The 16,900-nt window shown below is 38.5% G+C and overlaps 2 protein-coding genes and 1 long non-coding RNA gene across 5 annotated transcripts; 1 reads left to right on the forward strand and 2 right to left on the reverse strand.

Moving 5' to 3' along the window:
* Nucleotides 1–603: 603 nt before the first annotated feature.
* LOC121995995 lies at nucleotides 604–3,956 on the reverse strand. Its single transcript, XR_006115955.1, has 3 exons — nucleotides 3,749–3,956; nucleotides 1,641–1,745; nucleotides 604–1,288 (listed from the first exon to the last, which is right to left on the reverse strand). It is a non-coding gene; the product is annotated as an uncharacterized LOC121995995 (long non-coding RNA).
* A 1,015-nt stretch (nucleotides 3,957–4,971) lies between these two features.
* Nucleotides 4,972–10,614, forward strand: LOC121995996 (long chain base biosynthesis protein 1b-like). 3 transcript variants are annotated; one of them, XM_042549795.1, is made up of 13 exons: nucleotides 4,972–5,189; nucleotides 5,520–5,755; nucleotides 5,870–5,964; nucleotides 6,181–6,272; nucleotides 7,199–7,292; nucleotides 7,370–7,442; nucleotides 7,585–7,717; nucleotides 8,329–8,503; nucleotides 8,731–8,871; nucleotides 8,960–9,055; nucleotides 9,140–9,281; nucleotides 9,881–10,008; nucleotides 10,081–10,614. In XM_042549795.1, exons 2-13 carry the CDS (start codon nucleotides 5,650–5,652, stop codon nucleotides 10,255–10,257), a joined length of 1,452 nt encoding a protein of 483 aa, XP_042405729.1. In that variant the 5' UTR covers nucleotides 4,972–5,189; nucleotides 5,520–5,649; the 3' UTR covers nucleotides 10,258–10,614. The 3 variants fall into 3 exon arrangements, with proteins under 3 accessions (XP_042405729.1, XP_042405728.1, XP_042405730.1); XM_042549794.1 differs by having other exon boundaries at nucleotides 5,590–5,755; XM_042549796.1 differs by having other exon boundaries at nucleotides 5,641–5,755.
* Nucleotides 10,615–12,961: 2,347 nt separating this feature from the next.
* Nucleotides 12,962–15,466, reverse strand: LOC121995997 (protein SHI RELATED SEQUENCE 1-like). Its single transcript, XM_042549797.1, has 2 exons — nucleotides 14,071–15,466; nucleotides 12,962–13,975 (listed from the first exon to the last, which is right to left on the reverse strand). The coding sequence occupies exons 1-2, from the start codon at nucleotides 14,681–14,683 to the stop codon at nucleotides 13,581–13,583; spliced, it is 1,008 nt and encodes a 335-aa protein (XP_042405731.1). The 5' UTR covers nucleotides 14,684–15,466; the 3' UTR covers nucleotides 12,962–13,580.
* Between the last annotated feature and the right edge of the window lie 1,434 nt (nucleotides 15,467–16,900).

Consider the following 16,900-nt stretch of genomic DNA (forward strand, 5'->3'; position numbering starts at 1 on the left):
CATGAGATTCCATTCTTGATTTTCATTTTTATTTTAATACTCTATCATTATCATACTAATATTAATATTAATATTAATATACATAAAAATAATTTAATTTTTAAAATAAAATTTATTTTATTTTAAAAAAATCCATTAAACTCTATATTTAAATCAACATGAATCCAACTCAACTTAACTTGAAATTTTTTAATGTGAAAATATTTTCACCCGACTCAATCTAAAAATTTTAACCTGAAATTACTCCAATCTGAACCCAACTCAAACTTAATTTTTTTTCAAATCGACTTAAATTAAATTACATCTGGGAATCGGATTCATTTTTAACCCCCATAAACCTTCCTCCTTGCTAAAATACCCTTTATTAAATCAGCAAAATACCCTGAATCAAATTATCGTCAAAACGTAGCGCAAAAAATGTAGAAAATTTTTAAGAACCATGAGATTCCATTCTTGATTTAAGATCTTGTAATATCAACTAAATTATGTTTAATAGATGAGTCAGCTATTACTTAATCGAATGGGTCAAACTTTCCAAAAAGATTGATGTGGTTTTAAATTCCATGGTTAACCGTCAATGTAGAAAACTATAGTAATAATAAGTTCAGAGAAGAGAAACTTATCATAACTAATAGATCAAAGTTACTACACTGAAGGCAAAGTAGCCACTAAGTTATCAGTCAGCACAAATGATCTTTTCAGTAAGTAATCACTAGCAAGTAGCACTAGGGAACGTAGAACAGCAAAAATCTTTCGAGTAATGATTCTATCGCGAAACAAGAAAGCCAATAGTGGTACATCACATCAAGTAATAGCTGGAGTTGGCAGATCATAACAGCATTTCGCCAACCTGATGCAGTCCAGCCAGTGCAGCACCTCCATGTTGGGATCTTGTTCGACTAGAACATCTCTCACGGTCAACTGCAGTGACCCCCTGTACAAGGTGATCTTCCCTCTCACTCGAACCAGTTTCCCTAACTCAACTGTTGCGGCCTCCCTGAGAGCTATCTCGGCCGCCACACCGAGGTCGGGCGCGTGGTCAGGCTGGTGGTTGAGCCAAAGAATGCAACAAATGCAGCCACTACCATCATCCACCAGGAATGTGAGATACTTGTCTTTGCGCTCCAGACTCACTACCACACCAACAGTTTCAGCTCGCGAAACAAGTTTACCTTTCCTGGTGAAGGAAGGAGAGTGCGAGGAGTTGTGGATTGTAAGTGAGAGGAAATCGACGGCCAAAAGTTTGACATGTACGAATTGAAGAGTGTTCATCTGGATTTCTGATCAGCTTACAAGGATGGAGATCATGGTGAGGAACAACAGCAAAAGATTAGCAATGACTAAGTGGCAACAGAAAGGACAAATTAAGAAAAAAGAGATCCAAATATTAGATATTGAAAATGTTGCATACAGCAAGAAACTTATTCAAATCACATTCTGATGCAATTTCCCTCAAAACAGCAAGGTCCAGTTGATAATTGAGAAATGTGTGGAGTTTCTAATTGAGAAATCAAATTTCAATCTAATTCACCATGCAAGAGGTAACAAAATTGATAATAGTGGTCTTACTTGGTAATCAAATTAGTAGCATCGGACCAGAGGAAAATGACAGCAAGAGACAAGATAAGCAAGTGACATACCAAAGTAAGCAAATGGTAATCGCTCAAACAGGATTCAGATTGCTGTGGCTCAACCAAGATCAGCAGCTGAAGCTTTCTTGTCTTTCCATAGAAAAATATCAGCAGCTGCAAATGATTCGCCAATGTAGAGTCTATGATCAGTCAAATCAACAAGGCACTTCTGGATAGGAAGATCATTCAAATATGTAGAGTTCATGAATAGATGAATCCCAAAAATGTTCCATATCTCAAATGGAGATCGATCTCCTCATCAATAAATAAACAAAAACTGATTCATCCACATATATGTATATGTGTTCAATCGATGCAAAATCCAACGAAAACCATGCATGTCAGAGATCAGGCTATTAGATCTTAAAGATCACGGTAGATAAGACCACACTCGATTTTGATCTAAAGAGATCCAACTATAGGATGAATTCCAAACCAGCAAAAAAAAAGAAAAGGAAAGGAAAACAGAAGACACAAAGAATAAGAAAAAAAAAATTCAAAGATTGCATGCTTTCCGCTGCCCAAGATCTGGTATACGGACTTCTCCCTACCGAAGAGGCAGAAGACCTTGGACTTGGTAGCCTCCGCCGCCACCACCACCTTGGATTTCTAATTTCGGACGATGAGAAATCGTCATACAAGTTGTGCCCTCACAACCGCTGGCGGCGCCATCCTTCGTTGTCCGCTCCTTCCTCACCCTAGACGACTGTTCGCCATCGCTCCTTCCCTCAGAATCATCAAAAAGGGTTAAATAAAACAAACAAGGTTAAATATACAAAGCTTAACCCCGTAATCATTTATTACCTAAACCAAATAGGGTTAAATAAAATAACCTTGATTTGATAACCAAAGTTATCGACTTTTACCCCCAACTAAATACACCTTTGGATGTATTTGGTTCAAGTTATCATTCATAACCAAAGTTATGTGATTACCAAGTAATCACAAAACTAAGATTATGGAAAATAAAATATAACCTATATCGTTTGGTTCAATAATAGATAATGCAACAAAAACTTGTTTGTTTGGAGATTTTAGTGTATAACCTTGTTTAACATTTACTATATTACCCCTGGTTGAATAGACATTCTTACAAATAAATCAATTTAATATTTTATTATTTTTTAAAAATTAAATTAATAATATTAACATTAATATTAATATTATTAATAGTTTGATGATATATTTAACAAATAAATATAATTGTTAATATAACCGTTAAAAAGGTTGATGATATATTAATATTGATTTAGTCTCATGGATTTTTTAAGGATAAATTTTGTTTATTATATTTAGGTATTTGTGGATACAAAATAACGACGGATTTAAAATTGGAAAAAAGTTTATCATTTCCAGTGCCAGTGTTGACACTTGACACTGCCTACTCGGTCTTCCAGTGCCAGCGATTCCTGAAGCATGAAGAAGCATTAAAAATAAGAGTTTGACACGTCTTAATGTGAAGAATTTGGCTACCTCATAAGACATTATCAACATCCATTCGCAGTACCAGTTCAGTAGCATCCTGACCGAATGCATTAACAGTACCAGTTCGGTAGCATCCAACCATACAAAGTCATTTTTTAACTAAGCCAACCATCAATTTTGATAAACATAAAATAAAATATCATCCAAGTTCAATCCAAAACGACATTCATCCAACTCTTCAATTGATTCAATAAAATAAAACCTTTTTGCTGTCCCGCACAACTCTTCAATCGATTTTTTCCATTTTTTTCCTTTTCCAAAAAGATTAACTATTTTATCTTGAAATTAAAACCTCAAAACCAAAACCAATATACAGAAAACAAAACCTGAAGTGCTCGTATTCCTCAAAAAAGGACAAGCGATCCGATTGATTAAATAGTAAGAACAAGATCTCTAGTTCATTTGACCCTAAAAACACCGTTGGTAAAACAATCGCGTAATAGGAAGCTACCTCTTCCTCCACTTAAATCCAATAAAACTTAGAAGAACCATTAAGAACAACTAAATAGCAAGAACTAAACAAAAACTCAATAGAACCTAACTAAATCAAAGTTATTTCAGAGTATAAAGAAAACTAACAAGAACCAGCCAGAAAAAAAATCTCTAAATCTTGCCGTTAATCAAATAAAAACCTGTGAAGAATGTCGCTAGGGTTCTTCGCGAACGCATGTCGGGAAAGCCGTGCCTTCGTGAGTGGGATGCATTCGCGAGTGGAACGCTGCTAGGGTTCTTAGCCGGAGCGGGGAAACCTTCGAACGCTGGAGTAGGTTTCGCGGGACGAGGTGCCTCCGCTAGGGTTTCCTCGCGATCGTGACTTCGTGAGTCGCGAAATTTGGGAATAAGTATGGTCTAGGGTCTGATGTCATTTAATAAATTGTTAAGGATATTTTTTTTTTCCAAACAAAATATCGAGGATGATTTGAAAAAAAATTTTTGTTAATCTAACCATCATTTTTATTTTATTTTTTTAAAAAATACACATTTTCTAAAAAATAGAAAATGATTTTAAAATATTCTCTATTTTTTAAAAATATTATATATTCTTTAAAAAAAACAGACATAAAAAATACAAATCAAACACTATTTTTTTAAAAAATAAAAATAAAAAATACATAAAGCAAATGCATCCTTATTTTATGTATATATATTAGATATAAATTAATATTCAAAAAATCATCGATTATCTAAATATAATAAAAATTATTAAAAATAATCCGAAAACGACGGATTGGTTTAGAAAGTAAGGGCGATGATAAGGACGCGTTTGGTTAGTTTGGCAGAAGCGGTTGTTTAGTGTTCGATACGCGCAATAAATGACTCCGAAAACGACATTTGCGACGCTAATAAACGTAATTAATTAATCACTCACGGGACGGTGGCCGGTGTTTGCCGCCTTATTGATTCCACCGGCAAACTCAGTCAATGTTAAATTCTAATTAGGAAAATAGATAAACAAATTAAAATAAAAAATAAAAAAAAAGACAAACATTAAAAAATGCTGCAAAAATATGATTTAATAATATTAAATTTGTCTGTTGAAAAAAAATGGTAATAAAATTGAAAATGAGGCGATATTTTATTTTTTTCAATATAATAAAAAATGTCACTTTTTAGTCTGCATCGCTGCGCTAAAAACCGTTTCTCGCTTGAAACAGGCGGCTGTACCCGGGTTCTTACGCTAATTGACGGGGGTCCCACCGCGAGGGCCCTTTCTCCCCACCCCCCATCGGTAGCATCGCGTGCCTGAAGCCTGACGTCGACGTAAAACTTATTATATTTTGTGAATTTACTTAAACGCCCTTCTAGTCATGCTCTCGGACTTAAGAGCCGGGGTACTATTTGGTCATTTGAGGTGGGATGGAGATGAACGGATCTTTGCTGGACCCTCTGCCTCATCTTAATCGTCGCCGAGCTCCCCGAAGACGACCATTTCCCCCGATCCTTCACACACGTTTGAAATCGTGAAGAGATCTCTTGTCTCGATTTGATCTCGCGCTATTTAAAGGCGGGCATTGGAGATTTGAGCTCAGACGTCGACCTCTCTGCATTTGGATTAGGGTTAGAACACCGCAGGTGCGTCAAAGTAATCTCCTTTATTTTTCTTGTTTTTGTGGTTTTGGATCCATGCATCCTGCAAAGGTATCTGTTGGCATTTTTCTCGGTTTTCGGGGTATCCATTTATTTTGGATGTAGCAGCAAGTAGATCGAAAAAAATCATAGCTTGAAGAGAAAAGGCGCTTCCTTTTTCGGGGTGTGTGGGTTGGATTTCAATTGGGTGATTTGATTTGCAAGTTGATTATTTTACAACCGTTGTCTTATGAGAAGTGTCCTTCTTTTAGAAGAATTGAGCTCGAAGAAATTTTCTTCTTCTTCTTCTGTTTAACCAGATTCCTGTTTAACCAGATTCATATAGGGTAGGAAGAAGATTTGTCGTGGATTGCGTCTGATAAGCTTGAATCTCGCATCGTTTCAGGAGTTGTGTCCGTGAGTTTTCTGTAATACTCTGCCTTCTTTCAATTTCAAGGCGGAGGTTATGGCCACGGCTGTAATGAACATGACCACGGCAGCGTTGGATTGGGTATCCATAGCTTTTGATGCTCCACTTGCCCGAGCTGTTGTCTTTGGGGTTCACATAGATGGTATAATCTGTTCGATCTTGACTCTGAAATTGAAGCTTTATACTATTTTAATTGTAACATGTTTTTAATAATCGGATACAAATTGACATTATGTTGGTTTTTTCTTGATTGAAGGGCACCTAGTTGTTGAGGTGCTACTTATAGCTGTCATACTCTTCCAACTAACCAGAAAAAGTTACAAGCCTCCTAAGAAACCACTAACTGAAAAGGTTCGTCTACTTTTTGGACTTGTTACTTTTTTTAAAGCTTATACAACATTTTTCACTTTCACCTTTCACTTTAGTTCACTGATTGTGTTATAAAAGTAAAATTCATCCGTTTCTCCTTCCACTTGATTTTCTGGTTCACTAATGTTCATATTCAGAGTCCGAATGAATATGCTTTTAATCACTGTGACTTTTGCAAATCTTATTTTTCTTCTGTAGGAAATAGATGATCTTTGTGAAGAATGGATTCCTGAACCTCTTCATCCACCTATCACAGAGGAAATGAAACTTGAGCCTCCAACCTTAGAAAGGTAGGGAGAATCTTTGAATTATTTTATGATGTTCATGAAGTTGAATAAAACTGCTATGACATATTGATCTTTATTAGTTTGGAAATATGTGTGGTTAACAGTTGTATTGCTACTTCTTAAAGTCTCTATTCTACCATTTATCCCAAAATATTAAGCATTTAGGAAAGCCTTGTCTGCATATTTATATTCTTGGCATTCCCACTCATCAGTGGGCATATTCAACTAGATTGACATGGATTGGCTCCACTCGACAGAGCATATATTGCTTTAACAGTGTTAAGATTTGAGCTAAGGCATGCTTTAAGATGATGGCAAAAGTTTACAGGTTGGCGATCCTTGAATGATTGTCATTTGGCAATGCTATATTACTGTAACAGAACTCAAATTGGGTAGCTGATAATACTTAAAGCTCACCAAATATCTTTTAAATAATTTAATTAGCTAGGCAGGGTTTCATAAAGAAAATTGAGTTTCCATGAAGTTCATGGAGGTTAGACGAGGAGGGAATTTTTTTTTTCGTACTACCTATATACCACTTAATTTTTCTATCGTTTACTTCAGATTCTAGTAAAGAATTGTTCTGTTATTACATCATAAACTTAGTCTCTTCAAGTTGGTTGTTTTAAAACTTTTCTAGTGTGTTATGAAGCAGTTTAGTTCAGCTAGGTTGTAAATTTTACATAACATTGATAAAGGGATCATGTGCTGCTGTTAATTCTCTCTCTCCTCTATTTGGTTTAACAACAGCATAGCATTTTTTTTGCAAGTACAACCTAGTCGTATTCTGATTTTTTTGGTGTGTGTGTCCTGAGTTTATGCATACAAAGTTGTTATTTTCTCTTTGCTGAGACAAAGATTTAAATGTTGTAACCTCATAGTATAGACACTCAACTTTTCCTCCTACTAAAGAAATGTTTTTGAAGCAGTGCTGCAGGGCCACATACGGTAATTGATGGAAAGGAAGTTGTGAATTTTGCATCAGCAAATTATCTAGGACTTATAGGCGATGATAAAATAATTGTGAGAATCAACTCCTCATTTTCCTCCATATTTTTTGTTGTTACTCAGAAATATGTCATACCAAGTATATATTTCAGGATTCATGTGTTGCCTCACTGGAAAAATATGGTGTCGGTTCTTGTGGTCCTCGTGGTTTCTATGGAACAATTGGTCAGTCTTGTTCTTTTGTTCATAGTTTATATAGATGACTATTTTGCTCTTCTCTTGGCCTTACAAATTTCAGTTTTCACTTATCCTTTTGGAACAATATTACAAGAGGATGAATTCTGAACTAAGAAATTGGACTTTGTAGATGTCCACCTTGATTGTGAGACAAGAATTGCAAAGTTCATGGGTACCCCAGATTCAATCCTCTACTCTTATGGCATCTCAACCATTTTTAGTGTTATTCCAGCATTTTGCAAGAAAGGAGACATCATTGTTGCGTAAGTTATTTTCACATATGATTTTGTATATGTGGTAATAAGACTGCCTGATATACACAACTGTCTGTTATTCAAAAGATTGCACTACTCACTCTTTTTGTCCCTTGATAGTTGGAGCAAATATTTGCTTTATATTTCATTGCCTCTGAGAGGTTATTAAAAGAAAAAAAAATATTCGTTGAAGTTGTGTTCTGGAGTATTTACACTACATGATATCTAGTATCAGTGATTGAAATTCTAAATCACTGGCCGAAATTTCCTCATTAATGACTTTAAATAGGTTCATGACTCTGATTCTTCAATTCTTAGTCGTTGATGTTCTTTCCTAGCTTGATTTATATGAAGCACATTCACATTCTAGATGGCTTTTGGATTCCATGCAAGAGGCTGCATTCCAAGTTTCCAACTATCACTAGATTCCATAGTCGAGAGCCTTGTGCTTATCATGACGTGAATCAAGTAGTAGCTTTCATGAACCTAAAAAGTGCATCTATATAACGGATCACACATAATGATTTCTTTGTATGAATTTTCTAGTTATCTAGTTGAGTATTTTGTTAGATCACATAAATGGGTCTACTAGACTACAATAAACTTCTTATGCTTTACAGAGACGAGGGTGTTCATTGGGGAGTGCAAAATGGGCTTTATCTCTCAAGAAGTACTGTTGTGTACTTCAAGCATAATGATATGACATCACTAGAGAGTACTTTAGAGAAATTGACTCGTGGAAATAAGCAAGCAGAAAAGATTAGACGCTATATTGTTGTTGAAGCACTCTACCAGGTGTGTTACAATTTTTCACTAGCGACCTCATACTTTTACTTTTTCATCCAGTTAATACTAACTCAACTCCCTGCTGCAAACTGTGATCCTGATAATGCCCTGTCTTGTTCCAGTAGATGTAGATGTTCTTTTAGTAGTGCACTTTCGAGGTGGTTATTGCCTTATATTTAAAACACCATTTGAATCACAACTGAAAAAAATAAAGCACCTTAATATTTATAACACAGAATTCTGGTCAAATCACCCCGTTGAATGAAATAGTGAGGCTAAAGGAGAAGTACCGATTTCGGGTAATATTGGAAGAAAGCCATTCCTTTGGTGTGCTTGGGAACACTGGCCGAGGCCTTGCTGAGCATTATGGAGTTCCAGTACGTCTAACCATTTGTTTTCTCCACATTCTAGGCCTCCCCTTTTTTTTTTTTTACTGATGTGTCTTTTAATCAATTTGTTTTGCAGATTGAGAAGATCGATATAATAACTGCCAGTATGGGAAATGCATTAGCAACTGATGGGGGGTTTTGCACTGGAACTGCCAGAGTAGTTGATCACCAAGTATGAAAATTACCTTTAGCTAATGTGAATTGCACAATCATGTCTGCTCACCTTTCTTTGATTAATGGCATTTTCCTTTTGTAGCGTTTGAGTAGCTCTGGATATGTCTTTTCTGCATCTTTACCCCCCTATCTTGCAAGTGCTGCCATTGCTGCAGTGGATCACTTAGAGGATGATCCATCTCTCCTCACAACATTGAGGAGCAATATCTCTCTGCTACGGGAAGGTGAATTCTTATTTTCATAAAACATTGTTGCTGAAAATGCGTACTTATATTCAATCCCTCTCCCTCTATGTCACTTTTCTTTTACCTCTCTTGTCGCTTCTAATGACAACAATCTGGGAAATTGTATATGCCTTAGCACTATGCCGATTGCTAGCTGCAGTTTGTGTAATATATGCCAGTAGTTATGTGTAGATGCTTAACAATGACTGTACTATTGCAGTCTCCATGCTATCCAGTTGCTTATACATACTCGTGAGTTCAACCTTCTTACTGATGCATGACATTTTAGTTTTCTGAGTGAATGTGTCTGTACCAAGTATTCCATCCATCTCCTAAAGCCTTTCATTCGATAACCAGTATCTGGGAAATTAAGGTTTCATGTATTTTTATGTGGGATGTTTGACTTGGTATCTCCTTTATCTGAGCTAGTTTGTGTTGATGACATGAAATGCCTGATTTACTATCAGATTCTTATTTTTTCTTTATATTGCCTAGTTGGAAATGAATATTGAACTAAGTTTTATCATAGAGACTACTATTTGCCACCTCGGTTTGAGTTACCTCTCTAACTCTTGGAAATTTAACTTTTTGGAGTTCAGGATTATCAGATCTACCAGGTCTGACAATCGCAAGCCATCCATTATCGCCCATTGTTTTCCTAAAGCTCAAAAAACCAACAGGTTCATTCAAGAATGACTTGGAACTACTTAACAAAATCACCGAAAGGGTAAGTTGTTGAACTGTCTTTCATAGACACCAACACATACATTTCTGTATGACAATTGCTGGCATGGTTCAGGCACTGAAGGAAGATTCTGTCTTCATTGTTAGCACGAAAAGATCGGTACTCGATAAGTGTCGTCTTCCAGTTGGCATTCGCGTGTTTGTTTCAGCAGGTCACACTGCATCCGACATCAAGAAAGTTTCTGACTCGCTGCAGAGAGTTGCAGCCCTGGTTCTGGCTGAACATATTTAAACTCGATTTGAAGCCATGTCAAAACATTCACCGAGCATAGGGTTGAAGCCTAATTCTGTAGCTTCCGTATGCTTTCTACTTCTTGTTCTTCCTCAGAGAAAGGTAGGAGAAAATAGTAAGGCATGGATTGAAGGATTTATGTTTCAGAATTATTTTTTGTTTGCTGATTGCAGTACTCTTCGACCAGATTGTTGACTCAATCCTTCTCCAACAATTGACCACATGTAGATAAAAATAAAAATGCTGAATGGATTGTTGATTTTTGATGTCTTATTATAGTTCTATCATGTAATTCAACAGATGAAATGTTTTTATTTGTTGCATATTAAAGCTTGCTTTTAGTTTTCTTCCACCAAATTAATATCCAAATTCCTTATACCACATTTGTCTGAATTGTTCATTTCGAGAATTGTTTTTAGTGCGCTTTGGTTCTCTTGTCTTCATCCATTTCGACCGACTAAACTGATCAAAAACTATGCACAATGCATCTGAGAATGGGTCATGCCAAGGCATGGGTTGAATCACGTTGAAGCTTGTAGGGCCACTGATACTGGATAATTTAGAGTGAACGATATTATCTTTTGTTGCATGAAAATGGGTCATGCCAAACTAGGCATGATCCACAATTGGACTCACGCCAGAGCAACACCTACATGACTCATGGATCATGCCTAACATGTACTTTGAGTTGGTATGGCTATGCCAATGCGACATGAACCCAAGACAGACACAAAACGGAGGTAAATTACGGGAGTTTCGCTCAACAACAGCAGTATATGTAAAGAAAGGTTAAGACAACCCACGAGGTATATGTAAAGAAAAGTTAAGACAACTCGTGAGGTATTTCACATCTGATGGGAATTGACCAGATCTATTGACAATAATAGTTTTACATGAACCAACTATATCAATCCATGGAATATAGATATTTATATAATTGATGATATAGTAGTAGACAATATACTAATCCATCCCGAATAGGAATAGCAATGGGACGGGTTGAAATCCGACCTCGTAACAAATCCACTCCGGCGGAGGATGGGTTTAGACCCGTCTAAATGGGTTTCAAGATGGATCTGGGGCGGGCCCCGGGTTTAACCAGACCCGTCCCGTATAATATTTTTTACTAATTATTAATTAAATAAAAATTAATAATTAATTTTTAATTGAATCAAAATTGATAGATTTTAATTTGTGATAATATTTTTTGATTACAAAATATTATTAATATAAATGTTGAAAATAAATTTAATATTTAATTAATTTTTAAATTGTTTTTTATATTTCAAAAAAATAAAATATGGTGGGTCTAGTGGGTCTAATCCGAATCCGTCCTATCGGGTTTGTGGGGCAGGACGAGACGAGTCCAAAGAGAGGTGGGACGGATCTCGGATTTAACTAAATCCATCTCAATCTGGATCCATTGTTATTCCTAATTCTGAAGCACTTAGTAGCATATTATATATATATATATATATATATATATAAAATATAGTTTGTTATGCAATTTTATCTCAAATTAATATTATATTTCTGATGATATTTTTTTCTCTCTCAATTTAATATATTTTTTTTGGTCTTTCTGTAATTGATCGAACAACTTTGTAGCATCCGATCTAACTGAACCACCTATTATGGCTAATAATTCTGCCCGAACTAAGTGTTCCACAAGAAATATCTGACTTGATCAACTCAATCAGATCCCTAGCTTGACCCGACATATCAATTAGACCATGCATGGTAATTAACTAGCTAGGGTTGACTCATCAAACTCGATCAATTTGAGATTACAACCCAACTAGCTAGTCAGCCTAACTCATCCCACCTATTAGCTAGCTTGATTAGTCACAAATAGCACTATTTAGCTATGATTTCTAATTTCATCACAAATAATTCATAGCTATTTTAGTGATTTTTTGTAGTGAGATGGTGATCTAACAAACAAGGCTAGAAAGGTATCTAATTGGAGTTCTTGGTATTAAAGATACGATCACAACACTAAACAAATGTCAAAATCGATATAGCTCTCGGAAGATAACGCGTCTAATTACAATCCTAAATTCTAAATCATAAATCCTAAACTCTATTGATGCATGAATCTTACTACCATTTTTATAAACTTATTGTCTTAAGAAGAATTATCTTCTAAGAAAAATTCATTGCTAACATAAGAACACCCCTCCATATAATAATAATGCATGAAGGTAAGACAAATGCCTCTATGGGTTGATCCTTGTATGTGATGTTGCTACAATGAAGGCAAGACAATCAGCTCATTTAGGAAATTAAGAAAAAATAAACCCTAAAATTAAGCGAAATATGCCAACCCTAAATTCTAAACTCTAAACCCATTAATGCATGAATATTACTACTTTGTATCATAGGTACTACCATTTTTATAAACTTATTATCTTAAGAAAAATTCATTGCTAACAAAAGAACACCTCTTCACATAATAATCATGCATGAAGGTAAGACAAACACCTCCATAAATTGACACAGTTATTTACATGTGATATATTTTCAATGTGTGCAAACCATTTGCTTGAATGAAGGCAAGAAAATCACCTCATTTAGGAAATAAAGAAAAAACAAACCCTAAAATGAAGCAAAATATGCCAACATCCAAGCTCACACTTAACACATTAATGCAGTAAATTATAGCTAAAGCTTTATGGTAGAATTAATTAAGCATCATGCAAGATAATCACACAAACCAAGTGCACAAGATACTAGTGATCACTGACCAATTAGCAGCACATATATTTCTAACATGAAATTAAGCATTAATTGTTCTCTTCCTCAAATTTGCCTGAAGGCATGCAGGCAACAGAAAAGCAATGAGAGAGTCACATCCATCCATCACCTCCAACATTAATTGCAACTCATGGAAGAAGAAAACAAAGGGGACAGAATAGATAGCTGGAGCAGGAAGAAGCTGGAGCTAACTGTGGTAGTGACACCTTTACTTCATGATGATCTCCTCTCCCTCTTCCTCTTCCTCCATTGGCAATTATAAATATCATTAATTTTCTGAAAAAGAATAATTAATTGAGTGTATAGTGGTTGTGGGCATGCTCCTCGTCCATGCATTGCAGACCTAGCTAGCTAGAGAAGAAGAGGAGGGCTCACTCTACGTGCATGGATGAGAGAAAAGCTGCAGGCAATGTTCATGTCTAATGAAGCTACACGGATTAGCGAGTGATTAAGTGGCAAATTAAGAAGGAAGGTGATGATTAAGAAGATAGTTTAATTGTAATTGGTTTAGGCGGCTTTTAGCTCTAAGCTAGGTGAGAGTTTCAATGGAGAAGTAGTTTGCCTTGTTATTGCCTTGGAGGGTGGTGGTGGTGGTGGTGGTGGTGGCCATGGCTTTGTTGGGGGAAGAACTGAGTGCCGGCCATGAATGCGCTGAGTGGAGTCGGATAAAGCGAGGAAGGATCCACTAGCCCGGCCGAAGTCGCCACTCCGGCGAGTGTTACTGAGGTAGAGGAGGGGCCGGCGGGGATAGGTGCTGCGGCGGCGGCGGCAGAGGGAGAGGAGGCGGGGTGGTCGGGGCCGTGGTCGTAGAGGATGCCTTTGAAGACGTGGCCGCCGATGCTGATGGCTGCCTGGTACGCGAACTCCTCCTCCGCTGCCGCGGTCTCGTCCACCGAGCTGACTCGTAAGCAGCGGAACACCGCCGGCGAGCTGACTTCCGCTGGGAAACTGACCTCCCCGCCTGTTTGTGGAAGGAACGGTTGATGTTTAGATGTTGGACGGAGGAGATGGTCGAGAGCGGTGGGAATTAGGGTTTTGAGGTGGTGTAGTACGTACCTGATGAAGTGGCGACGGTGGAGAGGCGGGTGAGGATGGCCTCGCGGGGGCGCTTGGAAGGCTCGGCGGCGGCGGCGGGAGGATGAGCGGCGAGGGCGGCGGAGCGGACGAGCAGGTGCTGCTGCTGCTGCTGCTGGCGCTCGCGGCGCTTGGCGGCGGGGACCCACGTGCTGCGGACGTGGGTGGCGCAGTCGAAGCCGCGGCTCTTGCAGCAGGTGCGGCACCGCAGGTGGGGGCAGTCCTTCTTCGCCTGGTTGCCGCAGTCCTGGCAGCTGATCGTGCCGCTTCGCGTCGACGACGACGAGCCCATCCCTCTTGCCACTCCTCCACCCCCCGCCGCCACGAGCGGCAGCGGCGGCGGCGCCCCCTCAGTGGTCGAGAACGAGAGCAGCGCCGGCGCCGCGGGGGGCATCTGGTGTCTCACCGCATGCTGCTGCTGCTGCCATAGTTCGAAGCCTCGCGTGATGGCCTCGGTCGATCTACTGCTGCCGCTGCCCCCGCCGCTGCCGTAAAGGAACAACCCCTGAGGAGGAAAGATACCTCCTTCTTCTTCGCCGCCGCCGCCGCCGCCGCTCGCACCTTGCCGACCGCCTCCTAGTGAGAACTCCGCCATGCTGCTGCCTCTAAATCATCCATGGGAAGCTCGATCGATCCGATCCGATCTCTCCGAAGGATCCTTCCCCTAAACCCCCAGCTACATCTACCAATCTCCTCATCTACCTACTCACTTCGCCATAGATAAGATTAATTCTTGAGATTTCGAGGTCGCGAATAGGCAGAAGAGAGAGCCTACACGATCATAAGCTGCTTGATTAATTAACCGTACCTAGTTCCACTGAATTCTTGCCCGTATGCTTTGCTACCTTTATTGATCATGACCACCCTTGTGGGATTCTTCCGCCATTAAAAAACACCTTTTTTTCTCTTTCTCTCTCTCATTCTCTTCTCTCTCTTCCCTTTCTTTAGCTCACTGCAACGCCGCCATGGCGACTGCAATGCCTGCCTGCCACTGCCACTACCTCAATTCCATTTACTGCACTCCCCTCTCTCTCCTCCACATCAAAAACATTAAAAAAAAACCCAAATTTAATCCGTGAAACAGAGCCCTGATCAAGAACTAAACGAGATGAGACAAGCATTAGAGAGCAGAACCAAAGCAGAGAAAAATCCCTGATCCAACGGCCCAGCTCCCGCCACGCGTGGCGCAACCGACCCGGTCCGATCGAACCGGATCGTCCAGTTTCCAATTGCGGTGCGGCCAGAAGCCCTAAATATGGCGGCAACGAAAACGGAGTTGGAGTTCGTTGACGACGCAGCGCGCGCGCGCGCCTCAGTATCAGTGTCGCAGACGCTTCACTGAATGCGAGTCGCCTCGCGTTCGAATTCGAGATCTCTTTTCCCCCTTTCGTTTCTTTTTTACCCTTTTCGGACACTGTTCACGGATCCCTGTTCCTCCCCGGCTCGGTTTACTACGCTGCACTGACCCGAAGCGTATAATAAACTGCTGTAACTTTTCCTCCAGCTCGCTCCCCTTTACGTGAGAATTGATTGCTCCGCCGAACTGGGCGGCGCCGCTCGGGACGCGCGCCGGACAAAACCCGGCGATACGTATTCTGATGCCCTGCATGGCTGTATCACATTACATATATAGATATATAGATATCCAGCTGTTGATGCAGAGGCGAAGAAGGAGAAGAAGAAGAAGAATGTGGAGGAGGAAATTAAGGAAGGAGAGCGAGGGAAAGAAAATTGGAACTGTAGACGGTTGTTCGACGTACGTACGATGGAGGGGGGTTCCCGAGGAACGTGTCTCGCTCGTGCCTCGAGCCCTGTGTGGGCGTCCCCGGAGTTGACTCTCTTTTTTTTCTCTTCTCTGTGTATGGGATGGGATGGATGGGTGTATCTGTCCATGTACACGGTCTCGAAATGCATCCGTCGTGGTAAACGAGGAGATAGCGGGGGATATGCCGCAAATCCCCAAGATAACAAACTACTTTTTCCTATTAAGTATGATTAGTGCCTTGAATGCTGAATAATTAAACATTAATGAGGAGTCTAAATTTCGAAGCTTGTCCTTTCCCTATTTGTGTATTTGTCATTCAATATATATCTTTTGCACTAATATAGAATCACATGTTTTGGAACATCACATATTAAAAAAATATTCAAAAGATATCATATTTTATTCTTCATTTTTAATTAAAATTATTTTATTCTTCTTAAATACTTACTTGCTTAGTGCTTAGTGATAAGCTAGTGAGTTAGAAGCACAGATCCTTTGATCCGTAAAACATGGATCATAGTATAAATCATTCTCCATTATTGGTGGAGAGTGATGACCCCCACTTATTTTACATGCGAAGGCATCACTCTTCACTAATGGCGAAGAGTGACCCATCTTGATTCATATTTTATGGACTAGAGGATCTGAGCTGGTGAGTTAGACAACTAATTTTTTTTATTTATTTTATGATTGTTAATTCAAGTGTCCAAACCTAATTAATTTTGAAGGTAGGATTTTATATTTTAATGGAGGAAAATGTCTTGCAATGAATCCTAACTAAGATTCAAACTCTGTTAGTATTTGGTTTGGTTAATGATAAATCTAAGTGGCTAGAATCTAGTTAGTCACAAAATAAATTTACCTAGCTAAAAATTAATTAAGCTAGTTAAAAATTAATTAGGTATTATTTTGAAAAATTAAATATGAAAATAGATGAAAAAGAATATAATTGACTCATAAAATATGATATTATCTTAAAAATTAGATATAATGACCTTAAAAAATTATAAAAAAATCCATTCTAATGGGCTAGAATTTAGTCATTTA

The sequence above is a fragment of the Zingiber officinale genome, chromosome 6A (assembly GCF_018446385.1).
Source record: "Zingiber officinale cultivar Zhangliang chromosome 6A, Zo_v1.1, whole genome shotgun sequence".
NCBI classification, from domain to species: domain Eukaryota; kingdom Viridiplantae; phylum Streptophyta; class Magnoliopsida; order Zingiberales; family Zingiberaceae; genus Zingiber; species Zingiber officinale.